Genomic DNA, 19,952 nt, shown 5'->3' on the forward strand with positions numbered 1-19,952 from the left:
CATTTTATATGAGCATGACCACCAACCAGCTGTCCACCAGAATGAATAGCCACTGTCAAACTGTGGCCAAGAACGTATTTGATCACACAGGGGCACAACATACTGCTGAGCACAACACATTCAAGTTCAATGACTGCTGCTTCACAACCCCTACCATCTGATTCCTTCCCTCCAGCACCAGTTTTCCTGAACCACGCAGATAGGAATTATTCTTACAAAACATCCTTATCATCCTGGCCCCAATCTCCACTAACCCACTGCCACCATGACCTCTCCCCAACAGTTTCCCCTTCCTCTGTCCTGTCATCCCCTCCCAATCCATGCCTCTACATTACTGTCATTGTCACTGTGCACTGCAGCTTACCAGCTCCAGTGCCCATGTGTCACATGCCTAGCCTGTGACCCTGCCACCTCTCTCACCCAAAGTCCCATCCCACCTAACACAACCCCTACCCTAGTCCACCTGCTGAGGTGCAATCCCGGCACTGTGTGACCACCCAGCAAAATGTTGACCCACAGGTGTGTGTGTGTGTGTGTGTGTGTGTGTGTGTGTGTGTGTGTGTGCCCAATATTTTACTCCCAACTATGGTCTGCATATGGGATGAGCAGTGCAAACCCATGTTGTTGTTTAGATCTTGTTTGTGCAACTCCCCATGCTACTCTATCCTGTGCAAGTCTCTTCATCTCTGAATAACTACTGCAACCTACATTATTTTGAATCTGCTTACTGTATTCATCTCTTGATCTCCCTCTACAATTTTTACCCCCACATGTCCCTCCAGTACTAAATCAGTGATCTCTTGATGTCTCAGAATGTATCCTACCAACCAATCCCTTCTTTTACTCGGGTTGTGCTACAAATTTCTTTTCTCCCCAATTCTATTCAGTCCTTCTCCATTAGGTAAATGATCTACCCATCTAATCTTCAGCATTCTTCTGTAGCACAACATTTCAAAAGCTTATATTCTCTTCTTATCTAAACTGTTTATCGTCTGTGTTTCACTTTCATGCAAATACATATTATGTATACATATACATACCACATTGCCCATGACAAATCTCATTTAATGTTACTCTAATCACCTAATAAATATACACACAGCAGGTTTTTCAGTGCCAGAAAATTTAGCATTAGTTTTCAAAGTAACGTCTTTTTATTTATTTATTTTCATCTCCCTTTCTGCAAAGAACACACTTCATGCAAAGCTGTTACAGGCCAAACTCTCTTGCAATATAGTCAGAGATGTAGGAGATCATGTTAAGTGTGACCTAACAACCAATGTTGGTACCTTTTGGATTGACCACTAAAGCAAACTAAAAGTTGCACCTGCAGCTTCTTAATATCAGTTAATTCTGTTCTTACATTGAAAATATTATCAGCAATTTTTTTAAAGTGCTCAACATGATATAGTCACAGCAGTTTGGCTTAGTGGCTTTGTGAGTGTCAGACTAAGAATCCAAATGTCTGGGCTCAATCCAAAGTTGGTCCTAAAATTTTCCTTCTTTCACCTCTGGCAAGGATTTGTTAACATCGGATGCACCAGTCTGTGCTGTGGTTTGGAGTCCATATTAAACTGTCATCCCCTCGTAGCTGGCAGGGCAAATCAATTCAAAGGTCAGAGGAAGATGAGGGCATACCACTTTAAACAGGACCATCTCCAGTAAAGCATTCTGATGTCCAAACCAACCTTCAAGTTGAGAACAGCTTTCAGTCACAGTGATGCAGTTTGAATGATTTTCTGTAATTATATACCTGATTATTATGTTACAAATGAAGATTCCATCATGACTGTACGAGGTGAAATCCAAACTTTTTGGGACTGGTGCTGCTATCTGTAAAGTAGGAGTAGTAGATCTTTGCACCGCTACGTGGCGAGAGCTGCATATCTGATGAGTCAGTGTGTGGAGTGGCATTCAGCTGGGAGGACGTGTTGCGTGTCCACAGTGATTTCTGTAATACTCTGTGTTTCGTGTGTGGCGATTTTATGATGGATCCATGAACAGAACAGCACGTGTATATGAAATTCTGTGCGAATCTCAGGAAAAGTACTATGGAGACCCTTGCAATGATTGAACAAGTGACCCAGAGTCAAAGCAACAATCGTCCCAGTGGAAGAGCCCAGGCTCCCCAAGACCCAAAAAAGCAAGACAGTTGAAGAGCAAAGTGAAGAGCATGATCATCATTTTCTTTGATACCATGGGAATTGTGCACAAATAATTCGTCCCACCCAACCAAACAGTGAATTCCGAGTACTACTGTGATATTTTGCGACGACTCCGTGAAAACGTGCAGCGACAATGGCCCGAACTTTCGTGTCAAGGGAATTGGCTGCTGCATCATGACAATGTGCCCTGTCACACGTCCTTGCTCACCAGGACCTTTTTGGCAAAAAACAACATGGCAGTTGTACCCCACCCACCACACTAGCAACTTCATGCTATTCCCAAAACTGAAACTCAAGTTGATAGGCCGCTGGTTTGACATTCTAGAGAGGATTCATGAAGCATTGCTGGTGGTGATAAACACCCTCAAAGAACAGGACTTCCAGAAAACGTTCGACCAGTGGCAGAAGCGATGGGACCGGTGTGTACGTGTGGATGGGAACTACTTCGAGGGTGTTAGTGACCATTAGTCCAAAGGTAAGGTTTTCAACAAATGGCAGCACCAGTCCAGAAAATTCTGGATAGCACCTCATATGAACTGCATACACTGGTAGGAAACAGAGATTCACATGACTCGTAAAATATTTTTAGAACACAAAATACTTTTCAAGCTTAGTGTCAATGGGCTATAAAATGTACTGTTCAGCATTGATTTATCCATAGCTACAGCTGATAGCTCAAAAGTACTCCAGTTGTATCTAAAATATGGTAATGGGAAGCCCTAGTGGAATGTATATAGTTTCATATTCGTGAAATGGTAGAAGTGCTGAGTCACCAAATAATATATTGTTTATGTTGTAATTCATCAGTGCAAGATCACATAATTTTGTTCGTTGTTCTTCATTTTGAAAGTAGCTGTTACATACCAGGCTGCAGGGGGAGTTGTGAGGAAAATGGGGGTGGTCAGAGTGTCCAGGGTGAGTGTTCTGTTTCCTTTGATGATTGTTCTTTTAGTTATCAGGAGAGGAAAAAAATGTGTGTGAATTTACTTTCCTAAATATTGTTACAGCAGTACAGGTCAGCTCAATCCAATATGAGTCTATAAACTGATATTTTGATTAGCAGTTATTTTAAAAATGAGATAACAAAAACTTTTAAAAAATAAAAATAAATGTGTTTTGAACTGCAATTAATACTTTAATTTCCACAAGCCATTGTAGTGTTGGTAAGTATAGTTTGCTGGAGATCTCAGACTTGGGCAAAGCTCTGCCAAGGGAAATGTGTGAACAGACTTAGAAAGGGACTACCACAGCACCAGAAAAGCATCAGTACTGAGATTGCTGAAGTTGAGTGTTCATTAAGGTGAGTTGCGTCTATAGTCAGTGGTGAATAATGAAATCCTGTGGTGTCTAGTCAGAGGCATAATCATTGTGTTTCGAAAGCATATTTTCTCAAAATATCTGAGAAAAATGTGCCATCAATATGCTTATCAATAGTTGAAATACAGATTCATTCCTTCACCTACAAGTGGACAACTACCACTGTGAAAGAAAAGGTCTTCAAATGAAGTTCAAAAAATCTTTGAGAGTAAGTAGAGGTGAAAGGGGGGGTGGACTGCGCAGCAAGAGGTGCTGATCTGAAAAACATTGAAAATTACTGACCAAAAACACTCAGCAGGTGAATTTTCAATCCTGCAAGACAATTTATGAATTGTCAGGGTGTTTTGAAGAACACTCTGCGTGTGTGTGTGTGTGTGTGTGTGTGTGTGTGTGTGTGTGTGTGTGTGTGTGCATGTCGTGACCTTCATAAATTGCTGTTAAATATTCAAAGACAGAAAAATATTTTGTAAGGAAGTTGCAATGTTCATTTTCCTGTTTGTGCTTTTGTATTCCAATGAGTATTATTAGTTTCCAGTCTGCAAATACGAAGTTCCAAAAGAGCGACTACTGCCTCCCCGCCCCCCCCCCCCCTCTCTCTCTCTCTCTCTCTCTCTCTCTCTCTCTCTCTCACCTGAACAGTTTGCTCTTGCTTATTTCCAGGAGCCACGTTCTGTGACACTGAAGAAGTTGTGTCACTGGGCTGGACATCTCTGGCAGGAAAATTCTTGGGTTTACTATTGCTGAAACCAGGAAGATAAATATTGAGAAATCTATTACTGTTACAAACATTGCCACATTTAATAAATTTTTACTCCACAATATCTTGCCAGGTCTGCAAAAGTGATGTATCACTGAATTTGTCTCACACAGCTCTGCTTTCTACTGCAAAAATTTATAATAGTCAAATTTTAAAAAATACTAGAGACAGCTGTATTTTAGATCATGTCATTCAAGTGATTTTAGGTAGTGTACAACTTTGGGAACCAAATAAACTTGGTCTAAACAATTTTCTTATCATGACAAAATTAGCATAGTTCTTACTGATTGGCAGAGTTGGTTGCAACACCCTATATATAAATTCACCTGATGGATGAAATTGGAAACTCTGTGAAACTGTTCATTAGTTGATGCTATTCTATACAGGAAAATTACAACACTAAAAACTGAAGTGAAACACAAGAAGATGTGCAGAGATTTACCTAATGGTGCAGGAACTGACAGATGACCTTCACAATAAACAAACAGTGGAAATCACAGATACAATAACATGGACATATTACCACTCACCACATAGAGTAGGCATTGAGTAGTAGACAGACAGCATGTAAATGACTGCTAGATATTATTCAGCTCTGGGTCTAAGTCTTTTTCATTAGGTGTAGACAACAAAACTCAAATACATTTACAGAACCACATCTCACACATGTGTGGCCACTGCTGTCTCCAGGCATTAATGCTTGATTGCTACCGCATTGGAGGTGAGCAGTGGTCTTTGTTGGGGTGGGTAGTGGGGATACAGAAGAGGCATGGAGCAGGGAGGGGGAGGGATAGCAGGTAGGGGTTGGGGAAGAAGCTAGGTGAGGAGGTTTGGGATCCTGGCGGTTAGGAACGATACTCTAGATGGCCCATGAATTGTTTAGCATACAGTAGTGCGATGTTGGTGCCCATTGTCATACCACAGATTTATTTGTAGGTGATGCCTTCCAAGGAGGGGTATGAGGGTGAATCACATACAAACTGGAATTTTTTATATAAGTTTATTTAAGCTTCAGAAAAACTTATTTTTCTATCAGGTCTCCTGAATGGAAAACACATTCTTCGCAGTGAACAGGCAGTGTCTTGATGCCATTTCTGTAAAATGAATGTGGCTGTGACAGCAGCCAGTTGTGCATGAACACTTTGACAACATCATCAACATCAAATCTATATCCTCCGACTGCTTCCTTTAGTGGTCCAAACAAATGGAAATTGCAGGGTTATAAATCCAGACTGTAGGGAGGATGTTCTAGTGTGGTCCAGAACAACAGCATGAGCACATCTTGGATTGGAAATGCACACCACTTCTGATTATATGCATGTTTTGTTTGGTCCAAAAGTTGGAAATAGTATACATCATTCGCAATACAACATTCATGGATAAAACTGATGACAAGAAATCCTTTAAAATAATAAAAAAAAAGACTATTGCAAGAACCTTGCCTGTGGAGAGACAGTCTTTGGCTTTGCCAGGGGCAGATTCGTCATTTTTGTGCAATTACATGCTGCTTTTTTTTTCGATTCCAGGGTGTAGTATTGCACTCACATTTCATCACAGGTGCAAAAAATGTTCCCCTTCAGTTTGTTAGTGTCAGTAGCTTTTGACACCTTGATAAAATGAAATTTGAGCTCTGCAGTGAGAAGACAAGGCACCCACCTTGCGGAAAATTTTTAATATCAGAGGATGTCAGTAATGATCACCTGAGCACTACCATGGCTTATTTAACCTGAATGCTAATTTTGGCAACTGTTACTTGGCAATCATCTTCAGTAATCTGGCTAATAATGTGAATATTCTCCTAAACCATACTGCTTCTTGGGCATTGGTGAGCTGCATTTTCACCTGTTTCTTGACCTGTTTGTGTCATGTGTGCACTTGAGTCTTTCTCAGGGTGCTGTTGCTGAATGGTGTTGCAGGTCTTTTCAACATTTCAGATGGCTTTATCCCCTCTGTCATGAGAAACTTGATTATAATGTGTTGTGCAGCAGTTGACAGTAACTCTTGCTCTCACATTGCAATTCTGACTAAATAAATGGTACAACAACTTTCTCGGTATGGAGAACATTCATTGAAAATTAAAGAAACAATGATAAGAGATTTCACTGCTCACCAATTACAACAATGGCATAGAACAAAAATTCCAGTTTATATTTGATTCACCCCTGTAATTGTAAGGAAATTGTGTTAGAGCGATCAGCACCCATATGAGACCTTCCTATGCTAAACTATTCATGGGCCATCTACAGTATCCTTCCTAACTGCCAAGAATCCCAAACCCCTTCACCTGGTTCAGATTCATTGATGACATCTTCATGTACCAGACCACGGGTGAGGGCACCCTCTGCAAGTACACACTTTCCACATTCCTCCAGAACCTCAACACCTCCTCCCCCATTCACTTCGTCTGGTCCTCCTCAGCCCACTAAGCCACTTTCCCCGATGTCAACCTCCATCTCAAGGATGGCTTCATAAGCACCTCCATCCACATCAAACCTACCAACCACATATAATATCTCCAGTTTGAACTGTCACTCATTCCAAACCAAGAAGTCCCTTCCATACATCCTAGCCACCCACGGTCATTGCATCTGCAGTGATGAGCAGCCCCTCTCCAAATGCACCAAGGGTCTTGCTGCGGCCTTCAAAGACTGAAATTAGCCTCCAAAATTTGTCCAGAAACAGAGCTCTCATGTACTATCTCGCCAGTCACCTACCACTCCCACACACACTCTGTCCAGCAAAAAAGGAGCACTTCCTCATGACCCAGTAGCATCCAGGATTGGAGTAGCTGACTCACATTCTCCAGCAGTTTCAACTCTCTCTCTTCACACCTGAAATGAGAATTATCCTCCCCGCTATCCATCCCACCCTTCCCACAGTGGTATTCCCCACACACACATGACCTATGTAATATCCGTGCTCATCCCCACTCCACTCCTGCTCCTAACCGCTTTCCTAATTACTCATATCCCTGTGGGAGGCCTAGATGCAAAACCTGTCCTATACATCTTCCCACTACCACCTACTCCAGTCCTGTTACAGGTGTCTCCTACTCCATCAAAGGCAGGGCCACCTGTGAAAGTAACCATATGACTTACCAACTTAGCTGCACCACTGTTCCACTTTCAACATGGGCATGGGTGCTAACAAGCTGACTTTTTGCATGAATGGCCACTGCCAAACTGTGATCAAGAGACAGACAGTCCACACAGTTGCTAAACACGCACTCAATATGACATGCTTCACTTTAATCATTATTTCACAGCCTTGCCACCTGGTTTCTTCCCACAAACACCAAATTTTCTGAAATGTACAGATGGAAATTCTCCTTACAATATGTTCATCATTCGCAAAATTCCCTCTGGCCTCTATCTTTGCTAGTCAGTGTATTCCACCTGCCTATCACCTTCCTTGCTCCCATTCCAGTGCTACACATGACTTTTATTCCAACAATGCACATACATAGCCCTTTTCCTTTCTTTCTTTCTTCTCACCTCTCCCTTCCTCCCCAATTCACCTCAAAATAAAAAAAAAGGCTCAAGTCTCCTGATGCTGCGTCTAACGACTCTATCCTATCCCCGCCATGTTACCGCACACTCCCATAGGCAGCACTAGCATCTTCTCTCAACCTTACCCTCTTTACCCTCTCCCTCCCTGCCCCACACCTCTTCCTTATCCCCAAAACCCACCCCCCAACACTGCTGTTCAAGAAGAAGAAAGAATATTATAGTTTAAAGTTCCATCAACATCGAGGCCATTGGGGGGGGGGGGGGGGGGGGCAGAGCACAAACCTGGATTGTTTCTTTAGGGTGAGGAAGAAAATCAGTTGTGCCCTTTCAGAGGAATGATCCCACCATTTCCCTGGAGAGGTTTAGAGAAATCATGGGAAACCTAAATCAGGATGGTTGGACATGAAATTTGCACTATTGCCTTCCCAAATGTGAATCCAGTGAGTTAACCACTGTACCATCTCACATGTTGATTGCTGCTTATGTTGCATACAGATGCATTCAGGCCTTAGCACCCAGAGATGATAGTGACTATGTGTATGTGAGTTGTTCTTGTAAAAATGTGTGTGAGTTTTCTATACCTGAAAAAAGGACTTTGTACCAATGCTGAAAATAAACTCTAAGACCAAAAAAACTGATGCACCACCAGGGAATTATCTGAATGGAACATAAATCTGTAGATTTATGTATGTGTACAAACAAATGCTTACAGTTTCAGAAAAATTGGATGATATACTCCAGAGAAAGAACTTCACAAATTGAGCAAGCCAATAACACTTTGGTCCACCTCTGGCCTATATGCAAGCAGCTAATGGCCTTGTCATTGATTGATAAGAGTTCCTGGATGTTCCCTTGAGGAATCTCATGCCAAATTTGGTCCAATTGGTATGTTAGATTGTCCACGTCCCAAGATGGTTGGATGGCCTCGCCCATAACACTCCAAATGTTATCAATTGGGAAGAAATTTGGATATCTTGTGGGCCAAGGTAAATTATGCCAAGCATGAAGACAAGCAGTAGAAACCCTCTCTGTGTATGGAAGGGAATTATCTCACTTAAATGGAAGTCCAGGATGGTTTCCTATGAAGAACAACAAAACAGGGCATAGAAACCACAACATACCACTGTGCTCTAAGGGTGTCATGGATGACAACCAAAGGCGTCCTGGTAAGAAAATAAATGGCACCCCACATGATTACTCCTGGTTGTTGGGCCATATGGCAAGCAACAGTCAGAGTGATATCCCACCACTGTCTGGGGCATCTCCAGATATGTCTTTGCTGGCCATCAGGGCTCAGTTCAAAGTGGAATTCATCACTGAAGACAATTTTACTCCAGGCAATGAAATTTCAGGCTGAAAACATGTCTGGAGATGCCCCATACAGCAGCGGGATACCAACATGACTTTCACCCACTATACAGTCCAATACCCAGAAGTGATGTTCTGAAGTGCCATTTCTTTTCATACCAATAAACCTTTTGTTGTGATCTGCAGCACTCTTACAGCACAGCAGTACATCTGCAATATTCTGTGCCCTAGTTTGTTACCCTTCATGGCAAGCCATCCTGGGCTTACATTTCCACAAGATAATGACTGTCCACACACAGAGAGAGTTCTGTTGCTTGTCTCCATGCTTGCCAAATCCTATCTTGGCCAGGAAGGTCCTCAGATCTCTCCCAAGTTGACAATGTTTGTAGCATTATGGACAAGGCCCTCAATTAGCTCAGGATTTTGACACTCTTAACATGCCAGCTGGGCAGAATTTAGCCATTCTACTTGCTCATGATTCTGACACTCTAACATGCCAGTTGGACAGAATTTAGTGCACTATCCCTCAGGAGGACATCCACGAACTCTATCAATCAGAGGTGGACCAACACATTATTGACTTGCCCAATTTGTGAAGTTCATTCTCTTGAATAAATCATCCAACTTTTCTGAAATTATAATCATTTGTTTGTCTGTACATGTGTGTCACATTTACAGATTTTCAACCCATTCAGCTAATTCCTTCATGGTATATCATTTTGTCTTATAGTGTAATACTAGCATTCTTTCTCCTTGTGCCTGTCTTTGAGTCACTGTCTCCTCCATGTGATGAGTAGCAATCTATCCCTTCGATATTCCTGTTTCTGTTATAAAATTTAGATATATACAAAACCTATCAATATACTTGGTTAAATAAGAATTAGTGATTAGTGATAACGTTTTTGGTCTTTCCTTTTCTTGTTAATCTCTTTTCCAACATTACAAATCTATTTTTGACAGAACTGAAGAAAAATATTCAAGTAGATAATCAAGGGGTGGAAAAAGTGCCATTAAACCAATGGATTTGAGAAAATAAATTATCACATGATAGCATCACAAATATAGTTTTCTTCTGTAGATACACAATTTCTTAACGTAGGCCCCCCTTTCTGTTATGTCTTTTGTCTGACAACAGAATGACAAATATTATGGGCACAATTATATTTAAAAAATGTCTCTTTAATTTTTTTTACTTCAAATACTGTCATGCTTAACAAAAATTTATAGTGTTTCAGTAGGATAGCCTTGATTGATAAACAGATTCTCATTGTAAATGGTGGCCTCACTAGATCTCAAAGAAAACATCTAAAAATTTAAATCAAATGAAAGAAAAAAATTAATATATCATAAATGTTTTCTTACTGTTTATCTTGCGACTTTAGATGAGATACTTTGTCATGCAGTGCACTTGCATTAGGTCTGAAATTAACTGGCTTCCTGAGAAGTGCTGGTTTATTAGGACACTTCACTCCATCTTGAAGTAATGAATCTGCATGGCTCCTATTGGCATAAGCTTCCAATTGTGAAATACTTCTTGTAGATGGTGATGTGGCTCTCTAAAGAAATTGTAAAAGAAGAAAATAGATACAAAAAACTGTGCTATTGTTTGACAGGTATAATCTATTTCAGTAAATATTGATAAAGGTTTCCAAGGCTCCTGGGTATTGTCAAGGGTGGCAGTCTTAAGATTTTGCATCATTTCAACCGATCATCAGCTTGCCATCTTAAACCCTTACCTGGAACATCCACCTGTCTGGAATGAAAGCAAGTTTTCTAGGGTGAATTGATACAAAGAAGCATGTGACCTTCACTGCACTATGAAAAAAGTACCGAATAAGTCTCATAACCAGCTAGAACCATAGGGCTATTTTCAACACCTCTAGCAAAACAAAAATATCTGCCTCTCAGATGAATGTTCCATTCTAAGTGAATGATACTCCATGGCAATTATATTGACAGCAGAAAAAATAATTATGCACAGCTGTTCCATCAATATAACTTGAAGATTTAACATAACCATCCAACACAGCATCCAAGAGCCTCAACAAGATATACTACATTGTGTAATCTTTAAACAGAAGAAATATTAATAAATTTCAATGATAAGTCAGCAGCTGACGAGCAGGTAGTGCTCCATTACCTAATCTACTTTGTTGATATAGGGTTTAAAGTATCTGTGAGGCTGAATGATAAACTACTGTCTTTTCACAAGGTTAAAGCACTACTGTGAACTACATGCTGTGTAAAACACCTAGCATGCATGTATACATCTGGGACTAATAAGTGACTTCTTTCATCTGGCTGATGTATTACATGAGTATTTTGCCTTCCCCTGTACAACTGAAGGTCAGAAAGCAAAATATATGTACCATACTACATCACTATGTCTCAGATATGAGAAGCAGAGAAAAAATGAAGTTTAATTGTTAGCTTATCACTAACTTATTTTTAACTTACTTTTAGATATATTTTTCCCACGTGTAATGTTTCCCTCTATCATATTCATATCATGAACTTATAGTTACATAGACGTGTGTGTGTGTGTGTGTGTGTGTTGGTTTGAAGACCAGAGCATTGTCTTATTTTGCTTTCTGCCACTTTCTGTTGTCTATTTACTTTTTATCCACAGCAAATACAGTCATATTTTGCTCTTAATAATGATTACTTGCAGGCTCCAAAATTTCTAGTATGGTTTCATGTCCAAACTATGCCAATTATGCCATTCGGATAGGACAGACAATTGTTCATCCTTCTTCAGCTTCCAATCATGGCAAATGAATGTTAATGCATCAGCATAGAGCACTGATCATATTAAGTGGTACTGTCGTGTCGTCATGCTGGAACCATAATTCATGCCAAATGTCCAATGGCACATCCTCCAAAAACTCAGCCAGCACTTGTTACAGGAATATCAAGTACCTGGCACCTGTTAGGTGGGGGGGGGGAGGGGGGAGGGGGGAGGGGGGGAGGAAGGAAGTACTATCCAATCACATGACCACTGCACATAGCTGCCCAGACATTGATGTCAAAGGTACACTGAAATCTTCATGCAAACATGGCTTTGAGGTTTTCTTGATCTAAACTGTGTCAATTTTGAGCATTCAAAATACCTTCCCAGTCAAAATGTGCTTCATTGGTGAACAAAATTTACCTTGGAAACTGAGGAAAATCCACACAATGGTGTAAAAACCGAGGACAGAACACACTAGACTGATGAGTGAGACACATGCAAGTCACATGCAAAGGCTTGAGTACTCGATGTATTCTCTTCAACTTGATGAAGCAATTCCTCTTCCAATATGACAGTGCACTGCCTTCTTGTAGCACCATAGTTTGCTCTATCATTTTTTAATTTCCCTCTTTCTCACAGCTGTTGTTCAACTCTGGCAAACATGGGATGAGACGGAGTCACACAATTTGGAAAATACTTGTCGTACAGACCTTGAACTTCTGTTCCATTATGGAAAGCTTCATTCTAAATTAACATCATATTGGTGCACTCTGTGAACATGTACTCATGCATACTGTTACTGCAGTACTAGTTTGCTATAATGTCAATTCACCCATCACCAGGAATCTTGAAAAAAAGGCAGATGGAAACACAGAACATCATGTCACATCATGACATCGTACCATTCATGAATGAGGGTGGGCTACCACAACAGGTAAACTGCATATGAAACATCTAGCACATGATTGAGCAGTCCTTGTTTTCCTTGTAACATGGAAATGAGCCATTTATGGACTTGGGTTCTTACATAAAATTTGATTTATTAAGTCCCCTCTACAACCTCTAGAATATGTAACATGAATTGTGAAACACCCTCTATAGTGAGAACAGCTCTACAGAAACTATTCAGGCATGTATGACACTTTCCAGGTTTCAAAAGGGGACATCTTTCAATAAATTGAGACACTGTCTTGTCAGTCAGATAACATTAAAAAGTGTAAAAAGTATTTATTTACAATAGTAAGTACCCACTATCATGCAATTCACAGTGATTTGCAGAACATGGATGTAGATGTTGTGTGAGCCTTAAATTCATTTACAATGACTAATCTCATAATGGAAAAAAGAGTTGGTATTTTGCTTTCTCTACACTCATTCATGCTACTATATATGACGTTATTTTTAGGGGGATATAATTTACGGTTGACGTATCATGTATAGTAAAATTAACAAATGAGCAGAGGAAAAAAGAAGGACTCATATACTGCATGAAAGCAAAGGCTAGAGTGGCCAAAGCTGCACTTTCATAATTTAATTATATGTTACTCTTTTGCACAAATATTTTGATAACTGCCTGGCACAGCACGGCACAGCACAGTCGCTGGCCCCTTCAAAAGGACATGAAATGGACTGAAACGAATTATCATACAATTTGTACTGACAGTATCGAATGAGGGGCCAGAGTGTGCCAGGAACAACATATAATTAAATTATAGAAATATGTGCAGAACACACACATGATGGAGCGGCATCCAAACATGATGATGATGATGATGATGATATCAGTGGTGACCAAAATATTTGGTAGTGAAAGAAAATCTGATTTAGTAAACAGCTGATCCTATACTAATAAACACCAGTGTTAATGTGTTTTTAATAACACTTGTTGATTGCAAAATAGTAGCATCATATAATAAAACATCACTCATTTGTACAGTACCTTCATAATTTTCTCCTTATCTTCTTCAGATTTGGGATCCTGTGACACAGTGTTATTCTCTGAGATATCAGTAGGCACATTACTTGTCCCACAATCTTTAGCAGGAAAATGTGTTGTTTCATAAGGTCTGAAATACAAATAAAAATAAAAACTTTGAGAACCATGTGATACCTGTGTTAATGAGAAGCACAGATTGTGCAACATCAAAGATAATTAACATCTGTTGTGGCAGACAATATATGAAAAGATGAGTCAGAAGAACACAGTAATCATAAGTATTACAAAAGACTATTTTCAATCGACCATTTTAACTTAAAATTTCAAGAGGTGATTACGTCTATTGGAAGTTTTTATAAAAATTACTTTTCAAAAAATTACATTTTTTTATAGTTTAACTACAAAACAGCAATTTTTAGCCAGTGGCTATTCACATAGTTGCTGTCATGATACAGTTAATTAACTATTTCTAGCTAAATGAGAAGTGAGCCTGTTGCTTACAACTGCCATTAAAATTAAAAAATTACATAAAAGAGACTCTTTGATTACATCTCTCTGTGTTTTTTACTAGTTGATGAGTCAAAAAGACTATCATGTAAGAGTTCCACTTCAGTCAATAACAATAGGAAAAATTTTATTAACAGTTACAAACAAAGCAAAAAGCAATACTTAACAATAATGGAAATCCATGTATGGAAACATACATAAAGTAGGGAAAAGGCACCACTGATGTCTAAAGGAGTGGTGTACATCATGCAGAAAGGTGTAACAGAAAACAGTTAATACTAGCTTTCAAGCTCTTGCTGTTTCTCTAGTAAGAGTACACACATTCACACACACAACGACACTTACGCCAAAATATACACGTCCATGGTAGAAGCAAGACTGGTTATTGAACACTGATTGTTAAAAGCAGTTGCCTGAGTAGATGGAGGTGGGGACAGCATAGGAAAGGACACAGGAGACAAGGAGGGGGTAGTAGGTTAGTGTTGGGCAGATCTTTCAGAAAAGATGCTGCACAACAAGAGGAAAGGAGTTCAAAGGGTAGAGCAAATATTGGGTAGAGAGGGAGGGAGGGAGGGGAGGAAAGGATAGGAAGATTGTAATGAAAAAGGAGGAGATAGAGGAGAGAGTAAGGGATATGGATGGGAAAAAGATGAAAGAGGAAGGAAGGGGGAGGGAGGGAGATAGAAGGGGAGAGAGAGAGAGAGAGAGAGAGAGAGAGAGAGAGAGAGAGAGAGAGAGAGAGAAGGGGAGGGAGAGTGGAGGGAGAATGCAATACACAATATGGATGGGGAAGAGTGGTGGGAGAAGGCAATACGCAATCTGGATGGGGAAGGAGTGGTGTAGACAGAAGTGGTTGAGATTTAGGCCAGGGGGACTGTGAGAGCACAGGATATACTGGAGAGACAATTCCCACCTGCCGTTCAGAGAAAATAGTGCTGGAAGGGAATATCAAAATGGCTTGCACAGTGAAGCAGCTGCTGAAGTCATTTGTGCTGTGGTGCACACCATTTTTGGCAAATGGATGGTCCAGTTCATGGTTTACCACAGTTTGGCAGTTGCCATTCGTACAAGTGGACAGTTGTTTACCTGCCATGCCCGCATAGAATGTTTCACAGTAACAGCAGCATAGCTGATATATAAACATGGGTGCTTTCAATAAACAATATTCAATAATAAGTCCCACCCCTACCATGAGCATGTACTTTCGGGTGGTTGTGTGTGTGAATGTGTGTACTTTCACTAGAAAAAGAGCAAGAGCTCAAAAACTAGTGTTAACTGTTCTCTACTATGTGTTTCGGTTCACATGTATCAATCCTCTATTGGTAAGTGAAAAACAATATATTTCCTAGCCTGAGATTCCTCCCTGTGCAAGTGCGCACATGCCAAACACAGAGATCTGCAACAGATAAATGTTGTTATGTTTTCATCATAGTTGTTGTAGTAATTGCATCTTACCAAATTTTCACTGCATTTTCTTATAAGCCCTTAAAGTCACATCTAAATAGTTTTTTTGTAATTCAGCACATTATATCATGTTCCTGCTGTCAGTTGCATGCAGTTTTAGCCTTCTCTTTAATTTCTTCCTTGTTTTTTGTTTCCTTCATGCTTACAATATCTGTCCTTTTTTGTCTAAATTCCTTTTCTTAAGTAACTGACCTGTTCCATTTACTTCTATGTAGCCTTCATTTTATTATAAGTTGAACTTGTTACTTAATTTAATCTAATAAATGATCTTACTCTTACATTAATTTTTATACTCTATATTTCTGACTTTCTGCCTGTTATTTTTTTCTCTCTCTTCATCTTGCAATTAAAATTTAAAAGTATTTTACGTCCATCACACACTGTAAAATGTATTTATCATTTACCATAGTAGTTTCATTTTGAGTTCAACTTTGTTCTGGTTAAGTCCATTTTCTATTTCTTTTCCTCTTGAGGTCTGTGTTAACAACAAACATTTTGTTCATCTGGCCAAATTCTACACATGTATCGCCTATGTTTTTTCTGGTAGCATACCCAAAGTATCTCACTGAAGGATCACATTAGTTTTTGTCTTAATTTTCTATTCAAATTCCCCATTATCATATTGCACAGGTGTTTGCTTTTGTTTGACAGTTTTTGTAACAATGGCCATGTTGAAGCATTTCTGCTGGGAAGCTGATTCGCTACAAATTTTGCCATTCCAACAAGGCATGATACAGTACTTTATTTTGTTTGTTTAACAAATACTTAATTATGTTATTATGTGCAACATCTTTTATACACATTGCAAAATGTGTACTTTCATTTTGTTTCATGTTCAACACAGGGACTTGGGGAGGGGGGGGGGGGGGGTTTAAGAGAGATCTTGCGGCACTGTTTCGCTCAGGAAGGTATGCCAGCCTGGTCTGTGGTCAGATTTATAGCCAGACTTTTCAGAAGATACCCTCAACCATGTCAAGACTCTGTTTAGTATTGTAACCAGAAAGGATGATTAATCTATATCCTGTTAATAAAACATTTTATCAGTTCTGACCTAGCCACAATTACCTATAAACGTATACTCAGTAACATAATATTTTTATCATAAGGCTACGCAGTTTTGTATTGCTCTGTGAAATAAATCTGTTGAAAGTACTGAGGAGAATGTAAATGTGTTGATGTGGTGATTTATTTCTGAAATTACCAAACTGAAGCTATTTTGAAAACTGTCTATAGTAAATCTATTTCAATGAAGTGATATTACTAACTAGCAACTGGAAATCAATTATGACGTTCAAATGAAGTAGTTTGTTAATACCTGGTTTTGAAATAGTACAACCTCACAGATTTCAACTGTGAATACTGAAATATTTTGAAAGAACAGGTGCAAAACACTGTGTATCAGTGGAAGGTGCAAGACCTGATTATTCAAAAAATGCCCACAATATGTCAGAATTTTTAAAAGTAACAGTTGGCATTTAATTGTAAATGGGTATTAGACATCTAGGTGATTACTGTCCAGTTTGAAGCTGCATTTGGAAGTTATCTCTGGTTAACAGAGCAACCAGCACAGCTGCACTACAGATATGTAATATTTTTAATTAATCCATTTGCATTGCATCATGACAAAAGAAAAGACTTTGTGTCCATAATTAAACTGCAAGAATTGTATAAATCTGTAGTGTCAGTTACACAATTCTTCACATGACAGTGTAGGTGTCTTAAATGAAGTAGTGGAGCTTATTGAGAAGTAACTATACATAACACACATACATAGCAAAAGCTAATTACACTACTTTGTCCACATTGAAGAAAGATAAAATCACTGTAACTGTGACAGCACTAGATTTGTGGGCATAAACTATGCAATAATAATTATCCAAAAAATATGTAAATCTGGAAGAGAGAAGACACATGTGGAAAAGAAAAGATATGACTGGAAGAAACATGAGGCAAGCAAAAAGAAGAAAAAGATCAAGTTAACTATGAAGGCACAAGAAAAGAAAAGAAGGTCATTTGGAGAGAAGGGGAATTTCTCTGTCCAGGTGGCAATAATAGTACGAATGGGTGAGCTTTTGAGATGTCCAGCCACAACCAAAGCTTTGAGTCAGGGCTATCACAGATCATGGTGCTGATGCAACAACCAGCCCGCATCAAGATAGCTATTGTCCCTCCCTGAAGCATCCCAACTACAGCCTTTACATGTGAGCTGAGAGGTTTAGAATTAAAAAAGATAGCAGAAAGTTAACTACAGCCTTTACATGTGAGCTGAGAAGTATAGAATTAAGAAAGATAGCAGAAAGTTAATATCAAGATTACTGAATAGTTAATTAACAGTAATTCAATTTGTTGTTAGGACTGTTGTTAAATTATGGAATGAAGTTATTGCTGCAGTCACACAAAATGGAAACTAGGGGATCCCTCTTTGACTATGCACATACTCTGAAAGAAATTAAGGAAATGTTATATATGTGCAGGGCAGCAATGGAGGCAGAACTGTCACCTAAAATAGAAGAAGTGACAGGCAAAATAGAAGGCAGGATAGTAAAATGGGAGAAATGGCTAACAGGCAGAATGAAGACAGGGAACAAGCCTTAGCGTTTAGAAGTTTAAAAATAGCAAATGAAATGAAAGAAGGAGTGGAGTCATTTGTGAATAAGCAAAACATTAAGACAGATAAAAGAAGGCAAGGGATTAATGAGAAAATGGAACAGGTTAGTCTATATCTTTGTACAGAAGTTATACCAAAGATAACAGGTGTACAAGGAGAAATCATCATTGTGTTGAACCACTTAGACATTCATATTAAAGAATCTCAGTTAGAAAAGGAATCCATTAAAGCACATGGCAGCTCTTGGAAAAGACTGATAATAACATAACAATATTGGATGCATACATTCAGAAGTCTAATCAGAGAAAGAGTTAATGAATCATATAATAGATGAGTTGTCTGAAGAGCTTAGTAATTTTAAAGCAGACCTGGGGAAAATCTTGAGGAGACACTGAAGTATGTCCAACAATGCATGAAATGAGAAAGTAAAGGCCTTGAGGGAGAGTTAATAGAACATTTAGCTACATTAATGTCCAACAATGCCATATTACATGGAGAGGACTTTAAAGGATAGAGAATATGGTAGAGTGCTTAAAAATTCAAGCAAAAAATATTAAAATGCAAAGGAGAAATGACACAATAGATAATTGATAACATTAAAGTACAATTTAGACATCTGTGCTTATCCCAGGAACAAGGAAGTTCAAAGTTATATAAGGAGGGATGAAGAATTGTAGTAGAAGATGCAGGCAGATCAGTTACTGATATGACATACTTACAGGTCTAAGAAGATAGTCAAGTCAGTAGTCGTCTTGAAGTGAGCATAGATAGTACTAGTGAGAGGTGCAAAGAAAGAGGAATGAGAAAAGGAAGAAAAGGACCCCAAGTCCAATTAGAGATTTTTGTGAGGAGTTGTGATTTGAAAGCAGCAATGAAGCATCAAAAAAGATGCTGATTTTTAAACTAGGCAAGGGAATACAGCCCATTGTATTTTTAAGGTTATTTAGAGGTGCATTTTCTATATCATGGAATACAGAAAGGAGGATACAATTTGCTGAAGATCAGCTAAATGGGCAAAATTTAATAAAGATAAGTTTAACACCTGGAAGATTTCAGTAAGTAGTTAACAGAGAATTATTGGTCTCACAGAGATTAAAGAGAATTATTCATCTCAAGCAGAGCAGTGAATACTCAAGCTACAACTGACTGATCCCAGATTGGACTACAGGAGAAGATTGGGGGGGGGGGGGGGGGGGGGGGAATATGGACATTAACTGAAATGGCACAGGAATAAAGCTCAGCTTATTGAAGTATTAATTAACAGGATGCCTATTCAGGTACAAGAACAGATGATTGGCAAAGACTTGAAATAATATTAGTGTTCTTCAGAGTTACTTAGATGAGTTGGATATTCTGGTCTGGAAGAGAGAATATGATTGGGCTCATAGGAATAACTGTGGGTCCAAAATGGAAATGGAAATCTAAAAATGGACTCAGGAGTAGTAAATAGTCAATACTGTGAAACAAAAAAAAATTTAATAGTCATGGAAACTGTACCCAATATAACTATAACCATCAAGTACAATATCACCAAAAACCTTCTAAAAATTGACATCATGTAGGGACAGTGATAACCAAAAATTTGGAAAATGGTGAATACCGTACAGAAGGTGCCAGACCAAGCCATCAATAAGAGATAACAGAAGACTT

The 19,952-nt window shown here is 39.0% G+C and overlaps 1 protein-coding gene across 1 annotated transcript in view; it reads right to left on the reverse strand.

Moving 5' to 3' along the window:
- LOC126176507 (uncharacterized) overlaps positions 1–19,952 on the reverse strand; it is a 403,754-nt gene that overhangs the window by 116,517 nt on the left and 267,285 nt on the right. The window contains exons 7-9 of the mRNA XM_049923663.1: positions 13,727–13,853; positions 10,419–10,612; positions 4,114–4,222 (exon numbers count right to left, since the gene is read on the reverse strand). Coding sequence (XP_049779620.1) covers positions 4,114–4,222; positions 10,419–10,612; positions 13,727–13,853 — 430 coding nt within the window. The remainder of the gene's footprint in view (positions 1–4,113; positions 4,223–10,418; positions 10,613–13,726; positions 13,854–19,952) is intronic.

This window comes from Schistocerca cancellata, chromosome 3, assembly GCF_023864275.1.
Source record: "Schistocerca cancellata isolate TAMUIC-IGC-003103 chromosome 3, iqSchCanc2.1, whole genome shotgun sequence".
In the NCBI taxonomy this organism is placed as follows: Eukaryota; Metazoa; Arthropoda; class Insecta; order Orthoptera; family Acrididae; genus Schistocerca; species Schistocerca cancellata.